Here is a 13,428-nt window from a genome sequence, read left to right as displayed (position 1 = left end):
CCCGACCCGCCTCCGCGCTGGCCGCCCCCTCGCCCCGGCCCGCCCCACGATGGGCGCCCCGGTCCGCCACCGTCCCACAATGCCCGGCGGCTCCGCCCCGCTCTGGGAACGCGCGTCCGAGCGCCCTCCCCCGCGACCGGCCAACCAAACTTGCGCTCCCGTTGGCCGCTGCGCCCCGCCCTGCCGGCCCGGCCCCGCCCCGCCGCGCGCCGCGCTCTCCCACTGGCGTCGGCGGCTGTCAGTCAGCGCTTGTTTTCGGCGGCAGCGGGTTGGGTTGCGCCGGCTCGTCGCTGGCTCGGCGGGGCTGTGTGAGGAGGGAGCGGCGGGCGGCGCAGCCGGGCGAGGGCAGCGCGCTGAGGGGGGCGGTGGCGGCGCTAGGCCCGGCCGCAGGAGTCGGGGCGGGGGCCGGGGCCGGGGCCGGAGCCGGGCCGGGCCGGGCCGGGCCGGCGCCGCGGAGGGAGGGAGGGAGGGTGGGGTGGGGAAGGAAGGGGGCGCGGGGCCAGGCCGGGCCGGGCTGGGTTCCCGGCCGTGCGGAGGACGGTGGTCGGTGCCGGGGGGGTGGGGGGTGGGCGGGGGCGTCCCGGCCGCGGCGCGACCATGACTCTGGAGTCCATGATGGCCTGTTGCCTGAGCGACGAGGTGAAGGAGTCGAAGCGCATCAACGCCGAGATCGAGAAGCAGCTGCGGAGGGACAAGCGCGACGCTCGCCGCGAGCTGAAGCTGCTGCTGCTGGGTGAGGAGCGCCGGGGCCCGGCCCGCGGGGCCGCCGCTCCCGCCGCGGGGCCAGGCCCGCCCGCCCGGCTCCGGGCTCGCGGCTGCCGCGGGGCTTGACAGGGTCCGGGTGGGGCTGCGCGGCCCGCCGTGCCCGGGCTGTGGCGGGGAGCGGGTGTGGTGGGGAAGTGGCGGGAGCCACGAGCGATCCCCGCCTCTGTCCCTTGCGCTCGGGGCGGCCTTCCTGTCGGTGCCGGCGCTGGCCGTCTCATTGGCTGCCCTTTGTTTGTTTTTTGTGATGCGTTCTCTGTCAAAATGGATTTTGACATAAGCAGGAGCTATGAAGCTGAAATGACTGGTTCTAAATGCAGGCGCGCACACACACGCGTGAAAATTGTCTCGAGGAAATGCTTCCCAGAGCGTGCTGGCCTTTACTAGTGTATGGAAATTCACTGATGGAGGTGATGCTTTTCACTATTGCCAGTGAACTCCTGGGCCTTGAGTGAACGCCTGTGGAGAAATTGGCCTCCAGCTCCTAAATCACAGAGTTCCCCTCGCGCAGTCCTGGGAGGGCCGGCAGGGTTAGGAGCTTGGTGTAGCGAATCTGAAGGGAGATGAAGCAGTGAGAATGCAAGAGTTCTGTGTCTGATGAGGAAATGGCTATAGTGTTTAGTATTACCTTCAGAGGTAGAGATCACCTGTTCAGTGATAAGGGTGTAGGTGTTCAGATGGAAACATAGTAGGGTTCTGTGGTTGTGCAGGTGGATAACTATTCCATGTTTAGATAAGGTTTATAGGGTTGGGTAATCAGTTACAAGAGCAGCCAGCTAAGATTTCAGGCATTTACATCCTTCTTCAGCAGTGAGTTTGATGTTCACGTCCAGGTGGCCCTCAAATTTAAGTTACAGTTTTCATGGCACTGTGCTTTATCATTGCTTGTGTATGTATCCTGCTTTGTGTCTTAAATACTGTATCATCTCAAGCTGAAATATGAAGCAGATCTGCTGGACTGAGTTTATTCACTTGGGGTCTGTTGTGAGTTGGCTAGCCCTTATGGTACAGGTGAAGAATTAGGATGATCTTTGTAAAAACAAATGTAAAACTTTACACAGGTGAAGTGAGGCCATATCTGCCCAGTCCTTTGGAGGTGTTCAATACTGACGTTGCATAGTGATAATTGTTAAGTGAAGGCCAGGGCTTTCCTTCTTGCCATGAATCTCACCGACGATTAATATGTTGCTGTTCTTCAGGTGAAAGGTAAAATCGAGGGCTTAACGTTTGTGCTCTTTGAAGATGCTGTGTCAGCTTCTGTGAGGCTTCTTGTAGACTAGGGAATGTGTCTCTCGCTCTCATGCTTCCCTAAAACAGTCCCACAGAAGCAGCTGTTTCAAAATAGGTTGGCACTATAGGATAGATCTGGGTTAAGAAGATCCCACTGGATCTAAAGATTTCACTTTAGAAACAATTCAAATTGTTCAAGAATCCTTTCTGCTTTTCTAAAAGATACAGTTAAGTAAGATTCAGCATCACATTTACAAAGAAAAAATATACATGAGGTGGTTAATATTGGATAAGCAACACTCCTAGTTTTAGGATGTGTTTGCTGGATGCTTTTCACTGGATACAGCACATTGCCTACCTTAAGTTGTGACAGGTAATGTGTGTTCTCTCTCTTTGACGTAACTGCTGCCTGCAGGGATTTCTTCTGTGTTGCTCCTATTATGTGGAGTTCTTACATTCACAAGTATTAGTGATCATATTAGTGAGAGGGCTTTCCCAAGTCTTCAAAATTTTGAAAAGAGTGCGTGTGTGGAAAGAGTTTCTGCCTTGCTGGTAATTTTTCTTGTCACTACATCTAGTGACAGTTAGTTTGTTGAACCCTGAAACAGAAAACTGGGGTGAAGAGTTACAGTGCTAAACAGTGATGAACCTGGTAATAAGAAATTTGATTTCAAGATATTGGGCATTTCCCTCTGGTATAAGGTAGTCATTCGTCTTTTTACTGGGCGGGGAGGGGGGAGAATATTTTGTACAAAAATTACTTGTGATTAGGCACGGGATACTATTGACTGAGTGATGTATTTACAAGTGCCTGTCAGGTACTTGGGGGTCATTAGCAACTTACTGTAAACTCTGCTGCTTTCATGTGTTGACAGAAAAAATGGTGAATTCGGATTATCTCCTTGTCTCAACATTGTCATATTAAAAAAGGTTATTGTGCTCATGAATGTAGGAGACCATACCCACCAGAGCTCATAACATTCTCGTGTAGTGCTCTTCTGTATTGTTGATGGCCTAGCTAAAAGCAGGAGTCACCTTAAAAAAAAAAAAAAAAAAAAACAACCAAACCAAAAAAAACCCAAACCAAAACCCCAAACAACTAACCAACCAAACCCCACCAAAAAACAGGTGATGATGGAGTGACAGGAAGAATCTGTGTTTGAACTCTTAAGTTCTGCAGTAAGTGAATGGCTGGTGCTGAGCTTTCTGTTATGTTTTCGTTATTGGTATGCTTTGAAGCACCACTTTTTTTTTTTCTTCTCAGTTTTGGTCACTGTGGTAAAAGACAAGGAAGTATTTCTCACCACAGTGAGAGAAACCACAAAAGATTTCAGTTTCCATTTTTCCCCCCATTTATGGTGTAGCTTTCTGTTTGAGATGGAGTTAGTTTGCTGCATATTAATGGTGTTTGTAATTTTTAACTATGCTGATATAATTTCTGTCAGTTCTTGGATATGGAGAGAGTTTGTTTATTTTAAATGTGCTTGCTGCTTTTATTTGAGCATATTTATTTGTTTGCCTTTTAGCCTGGCACTATAAACATGAGTAATTGAGAATCTGCATGTGAGTAGTAATTGTGTATTGTGATGAATGAGATCCTGTCTTAATATATCTATCCCCTAGTGTGAGGTGAGTACCTGGTGGTTCCTGTGGTGAAAGCCAGGGCTCTGCCAGCATGTTTATTTGTGATGGAGATCAAAAGGATTTGTCACTCATGCGATATGTTTTAGTTTTTGCTCTCAGGAGTCAAGTGAGCTGGGCCACTGTATTAAAAAGAGCTGTCTTTTTTTTTTTTTCTTTTTGTATTCTGCATATCAATAGCAAATTTTAGAAGATTGAACAAAAGCACTCAACAGAAGTGTCAATGGTATACGCTTAGGTTGTTGCTTGTGGGATGAAGTGTGGAGGAGGTATGCTAATCACATGCAAGACTTGACCCATATGTCCCCTCCACAAAAGGTACTGTGTACATATAGAATGAGAGTTGCTGGGTACTTTCCATAATACCAGTTGAATCATGAATTTAACAAGGCTGTGTAACGGCATGGATACTTTACCTGATGATGTTTTTCCCTCATACTTACCATGTTAGAAAGTTCCCACCGTCCTTTTATATCGTCTGTTGGCCTTCACGTGTTAAATGACATTTTTCTGGGGCCATAAATGTAGGAGATGACCTGCCCAATTGACTGTGCAGGAAGCAGGTGCTGAGCGGGCTAGTCTGTTTAATGCACTGGCATTGGTGCGAGTGTGTCTTGCTCTTCCATTTACTGTAAGACCCAGCTTCTCTGGGGCAGTAAACCTGTGTAATAAGGAACCGGTAGCCTTGCTGAGCAGCCTGCTGTCTGTTATGGATGAAGAGAGGGTGCAGACAGCTGTGAGCAATGTCCTACTCTGTTCTCCCTGACAGTTGCTATTTTTAACTCTATAATATCCAAAGGCTGGAAGCAGTATCAGAGATATCTTGCCACAATGATGATTATCGTTTCAGTCCTTAAGAGCAAACATTGTGTTTGCACAATAGTTTGGGATACTAGGCAGATGCACTGACTGGATTGTTCACGTCGGATGGATAAGCAAGTAGTTTCTTGAGCTCCGTTCTCCTTTCGAGTTGATTTTTTTTTCTGTTGTGTTCAGTTCTTTTCTATGAAAAGACACGTAGTCTATAAGGTAAAGAGCATTTTGTGCCAAATCACAGCGAAAGAAAATTAGCTCTTTACTGTGCAAATAGGCTTCCCCCAGCCCACTCACTATCATCTCAGTTTGCAGTACTTACCACTTGAGAGTGCATCTGGGCCCTCTCTGGCTGGTGCTGTGATTGTAGCATCTTGCTGGAGTATCTGGGAATAGGTCAGGTGTGACGGACAAGGGCCTTTTGACGCAGAACGTGTGGGAGTGGCTGTAATGTGAGATTTGGAATAAGTACCAGAGCTGCTTTTGAAGGCTCCTGTAAAGGACAAGATGTCTTCCTTCCACGCTGTTAGGTTCATAGTGGGGATGAGCAAGACCATCCAGACTGTCTTCTAATATTCTGGAAAGCGGCTAAAAAAGTGGTTGGAAGTAGTGTGTACTTGGGTATAGTAATAGGAACCTTGGGGTATGATGTGGTTAATGTTAGCTTGCTTTCTTCTGTAGCAAGCCTTGCTTGTGATGGCTCCTAACTCTCTCTCTTGCATTCTGTAGGCACTGGGGAGAGTGGAAAAAGCACGTTCATTAAGCAAATGCGTATAATTCATGGTTCGGGCTACTCTGAAGAGGACAAAAAAGGCTTCACCAAGCTGGTGTACCAAAACATCTTCACTGCCATGCAGTCTATGATCAGGGCCATGGAAACCCTGAAGATTCTGTACAAATATGAACAGAACAAGGTAAGTTTCTCACAATTTTTGCATATGTTTTTAGGCAATGAGGATTCTGAAGTTTGACTCCTGAGTTCCTGTTTGTTTGTGTCCTTCTGCATTGCAATCTCAACCTCTCTGAACTCTTTCCCATAAATGTTTTGTGCTTGAGGACTGCTTTTTATGACACTTTGCTGATATCTGACTCCATTTACTTGGTTGTGTTAAGGGATAGAGCAACTTTCTCAGGATGGTTTGTGCATTGGTCTGCATGGTGAGTGGTGGGAGCAAGGGGTTGGGATATGATACAGGGTATAGGAGAGGTGTCCTTTTTACTCATTTCAGGGATTCAGTATTGTTAAATATGTCGGGCTTTTCTTTGCATGAGTTACTATTCACATCGGAACTTGAAGCTGACAAAATACATGGTGGACCCAAAAGACACCTCTACTAGTAGTTACCACTATTACTGCAATCTGTCAGTGTTTTTCATAGGTAGTGACCAAAGGTACAAACCTTTTTTGAAGGGTTTTGGTCTCAACCACAGAAACGTGATTTGAGCTGAAGTCTGGCTTACTGTTTTTGGGTCCAGGAACAAATTTTTCAGCCAGATCTGGTCTAAATTATTTTAGCTTTTTTGGGGGAGGATGGGGAGGGTGAGGGTGCACCAGGAAATTAGATCTTTTTTTAGCATGTTTTGCTTCTTTAGTGCTTAGTACCTTAATATTTTTAAGTGAAATTGTATTTTATCTGTTCTGCTACACAGTAACTTGGAGATGATTTTTAATAACTGTTTATAGGGACTGGGTGGTGCACCAGGAGTTCTTGAGTCTGAATACCTTTTTTGCTTTTAGAGAGGTTCTGCAACTCAGTGATGAAAATAGGCAGGGTGTGAGGAAGCTTGCCTTGCCTGTGCTTTACGTGGGGCATGGTGGAGGTGTTTTGATAGATACAATCTGCCAACTTTTACTTACGATAACGCGTGGCTTTGTTTTTTATTCTTCCTGGTATAGCTGGTATAGGCAAAAGCCCCTTCCTGTGGCAAGTGTACCAAAGATTTCAGAAAGCAGCTTGGTGTGGATAATAACCTCACAGATGCCACACAGTCTGTTGTAATGACTGTAGTCCTTCCTTTGCTTATAGATTGTAGGGTGGGCGTTTTTATTTTGTCTCTCAAAAGGGATCATGATTGAAGTACGTCGAAACAATGTCTATTGCTATTCAAAATGTAACTTTTTTTGTTAGAAACCTGGGATAGCAACTTGTTATCCAACTGCAGTTTAACCTCAGAAGTTGGGCAGTCTGTGGTTCTTCACAGGGAATGCTTTGCCTTGGAAACCAGTGTTTCAAAACACCTGGTGATCTAATGATAGGTGAAACCTGCTGCTTATTCTGTGAAGGAGTGTATGATGCTTTGGGGGAATTTTGCTGATGTCTGCTCTGTCTTAGATGTGTAGTTTACCTGTTGTCCCTCTGGTCTTAGCAACCTGATCCACAACCAGCATGTGGATCCTTGAAGTCATAGTGTAAGGATTTAGTTCATCTGAGAATTTTTTTGCCTGCCTGTGACCGTTACCCCCTGCTCCTGACCCCTGCTCCCCCCTCTCTTTGCTTTTGAATCACCAGGCCAATGCAGTGCTGATCCGGGAAGTGGATGTAGAAAAGGTCATGACATTTGAGCAGCCATATGTAAGTGCAATTAAAACATTGTGGAACGACCCTGGAATACAAGAGTGTTATGACAGGAGAAGAGAGTATCAGCTTTCTGACTCAGCTAAATAGTGAGTATATCATCACTGGCATGCACTGGTAGTGATGGTCTAACAAATAATAACTGTCCAATTTTTTTATTAAAGCCTAGAGTTTGTTTCGAAGGGCAGGAACACTGCTGTAGATTTCACTACATAGTTTGTTTAAAGTACCTTTTATCTTTTTCATTGAGGCGGATGAGTCTTGCTAGCGTTTTAGACAAGCTGCACAGTCTCTGCTGGCTACGTGTATTGGGATAAAAATCATGGGCATATGAGAGGGGCACTTTGCCTCTATCAGACAGAAGTATCCTTAGGAAAAGTTAAGATGAAAGAGCAGGGGGAGCAGGTAACTGGTAACTTGTTTGAATTTGGCTCCAGAAAGGCAAAGAACTTTGCTGGAGATGGGGGAAGCTATGTTTATTTGGGGATAGATTTAGATCTGGAAATTCCTTACCATTTGCTACTTTTCATAAGGGTATGAGGTGTTCTGGTGGGTGATAAAGGCAGTTGTTCACACATCTGCTTCTGGATATACCTGAGGCTAGAATCTCTACCTTGTGCCATCTATGTTGGTCCTGACTCTTAGGCAGCAGCAGTGTTGCTCTTTCTCTTCAGGTTTGTCCTTTGGCCTACAGGTGTACATGGATGTGTAACTTAATGGATTTATTATTAACAAAATCTAAGTCTGGTTACATAGGTTTGTTTTTATAAATAGAAAACCTCAGATAAGACTTGATTCTGAAATGTAAGCATCCGCTGTACTTAAACTTTCTCTGTAGTTAAGATTGTCTTCCACACTCCTATACAGAGTTGATAAAGTTGTCCTTAATGTATTTGTTTATCCTCCGAAGGGGGTGGCTGGTGAATTACTGTTCCCCAAAGATGTATTCTGTTATTTTTCCACATCACATTTTAAATGGTTCAGGTGACTTCTGACTTTCTTGTTATACTAGGGAAAGACTAAATGTAGCAGTGTTTAAATCTGTGTATTTATGTGCTGCAACCTAAGGGTTTTTTTTTTCCATTGTGCTTCTTGTAGCTATCTTAGCGACGTGGATCGTATTGCTACCCCAGGATATCTACCAACTCAGCAAGATGTGCTACGGGTTAGAGTTCCTACAACCGGTATCATAGAGTACCCCTTTGACCTAGAGAATATTATCTTCAGGTACTGAAAGTGTATTCATGTTACAGCTGAACTGAGAGGGGTGATATCGTTTCAGGAAGGATGAGTTCTGGATTGCTTTAGAGTGTCCAGGTGCTTAGTTGAGAGGCTTGAGTGGATGTATGTGCTGTGATATTATGAAGTATCTGCTGACAGGTGCTCCTGTAATGGGGACAGTGTAACATTTTTTTCTGATTAAGGGAAAACTCCAAGCTGAAGCATTGATTGTCACAAAACAGAATGTGCTTTTGAATTAGTGACACTTGAAGCCCAGCTAACCATCTCACAGGAATTGGTGTCCTTCCTGGGAAGGATTGCATTGCTGGCATCTGAGGCTGAAGTGGTGGCTTGTGAGGCAGCTGAGTGAACTGCTGGTAGCTTAAGCCACCAAGGGGAGGAGAGGGAAGGTTGCTCTGGGCAGTGCTTGACTTGAAACGTATTTCCCTTTGAGAATCCTTAGCTCAAGCAACTTTGACCATTTATTTCTCCTTCAAAAAGAGACCACTTTTTGTGCAGGAATACTTCCCTGTATCTGATACCTAGCATCTGCCTTCAGAGATGGTTTTCTGTGCCTAGCTTGTGCTCTCAGGATGGCACCATAACTTGCTGCCTATGCTGCTGCAGCAATAGATGATATTTGGAGGCTTAAGCCAGCAATCGAGCATGGCATAAAGGGCACAATGATGTGCCTGTGTATTGCAAAGCAATTGTCTCTCTAGCTCTCTAGTACTTACATGCTCCTCGCGCTTCTCTACTGCAGTGTTGACATTACAAGAGAGGAATAAAGAAGCCTGCATCCTCTCTCTTAAACCATTCAGTTACAGATATACAGGAAGTTCCTCTCCCTGTTCTGGTTTGCTGATCTGTGAAATAGGTATAGGGTTTTAGCAAAGGTGGACCGGTGTGTTGCACTTCAGGTGAGTGACAAAATAATTTTGGCGTACTATACAGGTGGAACTTAAAACTGAGGAGCTGAAGTGCGTAACTGTTAAACAGCAAGTTCTAAGAAAAGTTTAGTAAGTAAAGAAAGCTCTCTGTGCGAGAGAAGTTTTGAGGCAAGCAGATGCTTTAATGAAAAATAAAAATAGTTTGCTAATGAGCAAATGACAGAGCAGAGTTTTGAAGGACTTGTCTTTTCAGACTCAGGACTGCTACTTAGTAAACCAGAGCAGAATGCAACCAAAAATGGTAATGCTGATACTTGGGATTTGAATTTGGTATCACTCGCCTATGGCCATCTCTTCAGATTGATACATTTCTGGAACAGGATATTTTGTAGACTTGATGGTTTTGTTAGGAAGTACATATTATTACATCTCCATGCCAGGTTAACTTGAATGGTAAGAGCCGTGTTCATTCTCATTGTATGCTGCTCCTTTGTATTCAGATAGAGAACTGCAGCTACTTCTGTGATACTGTATGTATTTCTCTTCCCCAGAATGGTGGATGTTGGAGGTCAAAGATCAGAACGAAGGAAGTGGATCCATTGCTTTGAAAATGTGACTTCCATCATGTTTTTAGTAGCACTTAGTGAATATGACCAAGTTCTGGTGGAATCTGATAATGAGGTAAGCCAAAGAATAGGAACTGCAGGAAGGTGGAAGGAAAGGAGGAGTGTCTGTCTAGCTGCTTGGAGGTTGGTACCAAAGTGGTTGGTGCCAAATTGGATTAGCAAATATTGTTGGTTTTGGCCTTCAGTTCTTCCTATTGCAAAGGGAACATGAGCCTCAATGGGTCATGATGTCCCTGAGAATGGAAAATGCACAGTGCATTCAAATCATCTGTACTTCTCAAGTAATACTGAAATACTCTGAAATTGCGGAGTTCTGTGTGCCTTGGATGGTACTGTGCAATGTGATGGCGTGCTCTTAAAAATCACCCATTCCTCTTTTCCACGCTGAATTACTTCATGCTGTGACTGCTGTTGTGTTAGATGGTGATTGGTCTCTTTGAAGGAGCAATATTGAATTTTTGCACTTGCTAATAGATTAACAAAATGCAATTAGGTAACAGCAGTTATTCATTTTCTACTAGACTAAACATGATCACAAAGTATTGCGTCCAGTCCTCACATGACTGTCAAAGCATAAAATGACTTTCAAGCCTTTTGATATGAATGGCTTGCCAATTAAATGAAGCTTGAGTCCATCAGATCTTGCATTTCCTTTCCATTTACTGGTGCAGCTTGAGCCAGAACCTACCTGGGGCCAAAATATTCTGTGTACAGTATCTGAGATGCTGGATCGATATAGATCTGAGTACGTGTGCAGGTAGCAGAAAGGCACCTTCGTGCTCATTTGTGACAAGGCTTTCTTTTTCTTGTTTCAGAACCGGATGGAAGAGAGTAAAGCTCTCTTTCGAACCATTATCACTTATCCATGGTTCCAAAACTCTTCTGTTATCCTTTTTCTCAACAAGAAAGATCTGTTGGAAGACAAGATCCTATATTCCCACCTTGTTGACTATTTCCCAGAGTTTGATGGTGAGTTATTTTTAAGGAGGAACACTCTATATCTAGCAGAAGAGGTGGCAGTGGTTTGGTTAGAATTTTTTTGTTTTTTTTTTTTTTTTTTAAAAAGAAAACTCAGATCTAGAGATGGGGGAAACATCTTAATTTGAGAAGGAATACCTACAGCAATGAGAAAATGTCACAAAAATGTCTTAATCATGTGTAGGTAACTGGAATCTGATAGAATGGTCAAATAATGAACCTCTCCTAGATGAAGAATTACTCCCCCACCCCCCCAAATATGCACTTTAGAGTATTAAATAATGGAAGTCTAACTTTTCTACTTGTATGCTTGTGCACATAACATGTTTCATAAACATGTGACAATTTGCTGGTATACTGGGCATTTTAACCCTCTAGTCAAGAGGTGACTTGGGTATTTGACCAGTCAGTTTCTCAAAATAAGGATTCAACTTGTTCAAATAATAGTGCTGAAAAATCTCAGGTAGCATGAAATTCTTACTAGTGTGCCATCTGCAGTTGTGGAAAAATAATAGCTATGTGAAATAGAGAAATTCCCATCTGAAACAAAATTCCTTAGCCAAAATAGCATTTCAAACTCTTCAGTTGAGTGCCTTTAAAGTTGGCTGATAACACATCTGTACAGGGCTGAAAATAAATAAAAGTAGTGGAGAATAAGATCAGGCAATACACTTCTTGCCATGCTCTCATGTATTAACTCTGTTATTATGTGCTTTAAAAATACAAGGTAAAGGAAGAATTGTCATTTTGCAAACAGCTTTCTTCTTTTAAATGATTAATGAAATTGCTCCTTATTAGTTGTCCTCCCACTCCTGGAGTTTCATGCCCCCTGCTGTCTGAAAGCACAAGCACTCTGAAATTGTCAGTGGTGAAAAACATTACATTTTTACAGCAGGCTGGGAATGGCTGGTGAGCTTATTGGTCAAATAGTGCATGCTTCTAATTTGACAGCTGGAGACAAGATTGCAACATCAGGAAGTGTCATATACTTTCAGTTTTTTTCATATAAGTATTTACTGTAGCTCCACCAGGGATGCTGCATGGCTTGTGAGTGGGAGGCAGCCCATCAGACCGCCTCTCAAGAGATGGTCCTTGCCGTGGAGAATGTGACAACACCAGTACTGTGAAAGAAATATCAGTAGGTGACTTTTTTCTGAGGAGTTGTCAGCAATATGAAGTAAATACTGGCAAAAATTCCAGGTTTTAGCTCCTGTGAATTGACTAGCCAGTTAGGACAGACTGCTGTGTTGGCTGAAGATGACTCTTGTTCGCAAAACATGCGCTTGTGTCCTTCAGCGCATAAGATCCATCTATATATTAGGAAGAAATATACATCCCATCTCCAGAGGAGAGCATTGTGTTATGTATATCCAGCATCTGTCGCTGTTATCTAGTGAACGCAGCACATAGAGGGTTATATCAAATTTCAAACCACAGTCTGAAATGACGCCTTAGTGTCTGTCAAAACTCTCAGCCTTGGAAAAATGCCGTTTGTACGTTTTGGTTAGATAACTGAAAAGCATAAGACACTTCAGCTCCTGGGACTTTTTATGCAATAAATGATCTTAATTTCTTCTTTATAGCTCTGTAACCCATAAGAAAAAGTGCGCTAGCAATTATTCTGATGGATCAACCCGGGGAATGCACTTAGCATAAATCCATTAACTGGTTTCTTTGTTTGCTGCAGGCCCACAGAGGGATGCACAGGCAGCCCGTGAGTTCATTCTGAAGATGTTTGTGGATTTAAATCCAGACAGCGATAAAATCATCTATTCTCACTTCACGTGTGCCACAGACACAGAAAACATCCGTTTCGTCTTTGCAGCTGTCAAGGACACCATCCTACAGCTCAACCTGAAGGAGTACAACCTGGTTTGACCTGCTCTGCTCTTGGCCCCTTGAGAGGCTTCGTTGTGAAGAAAAGACAAAAAAAGAAATTTTAAATATGACAGGAAAAAAGTTTTAATTTTTGATGATGTAATGATTGCAAATTGTCTGATCTGTGGAGTGGCAAGTGCTCAGTGTTATCCTGGAGTCTCATGTCTCTGTCCACAGAGTAGTTGATTTCATATTTTTAACAAATTGCTTTTATTTCACAGTTAACGGGGATATGCCTCAGTTCTTCAGCACCTTGCTTACTTCTTAATTTTTGCCAAACAGCTAAGGCAGTCTCATCTTGAGCTTTCCTTTGTTGCTTAGCCACTTTTTTTTCCCCCTTTTCATTCCCAGGGTATATATAGAAAAAAACCCCCAACTTTCCAGCCGAGATTGTGAATTCACTGGACTGTGGGAGTGCAGAATGCTACTGGTGCCTTTGCCTTGTGCTATAGGGTGCCTCTGGTGTAATTTGCTAATCCTGCTTGCTTTCTTCTCCCCCCCACCCACCCCCCACCCCTTCCCTTCCCCAGGACACGCTCCATGGTTCACTGTGATGAAATGTTGGGGAGGAGTGATTGCTCTCCAACTATTGTGCAAAAAAAGAAAAAGGCAAAACAAAAAAAGCCATTACTTTTCCATTCTTTATATGTTCTAGTTCTGAGTTATTTTTTTCTTATCAATTATAACAGGTATGGAGACTGTGATTTTTTTTTTTTTTTTAAATTATTGATGTTCTATACATAGTTTGCTACGTGTTGCTGTATTTTGTTCATGGACTACAAATGATGGAAGCTCTTGGAGCAATAGCTGCTG

General features: G+C 43.8%; 1 protein-coding gene across 1 annotated transcript; it reads left to right on the top strand.

Moving 5' to 3' along the window:
- Positions 1-596: 596 nt before the first annotated feature.
- On the top strand, positions 597-13,048 carry GNA11 (G protein subunit alpha 11). The gene is made up of 7 exons (XM_059831922.1): positions 597-733; positions 5,176-5,360; positions 6,957-7,111; positions 8,121-8,249; positions 9,685-9,814; positions 10,575-10,728; positions 12,425-13,048. The coding sequence occupies exons 1-7, from the start codon at positions 598-600 to the stop codon at positions 12,613-12,615; spliced, it is 1,080 nt and encodes a 359-aa protein (XP_059687905.1). The 5' UTR covers position 597; the 3' UTR covers positions 12,616-13,048.
- Positions 13,049-13,428: the final 380 nt, after the last annotated feature.

This window comes from Gavia stellata, chromosome 32 (genome assembly GCF_030936135.1).
Source record: "Gavia stellata isolate bGavSte3 chromosome 32, bGavSte3.hap2, whole genome shotgun sequence".
Classification (NCBI taxonomy): Eukaryota; Metazoa; Chordata; class Aves; order Gaviiformes; family Gaviidae; genus Gavia; species Gavia stellata.
The sequence above is the reverse complement of the archived record's forward strand: the minus strand, read 5'-3'. Positions and strand labels throughout refer to the sequence as shown.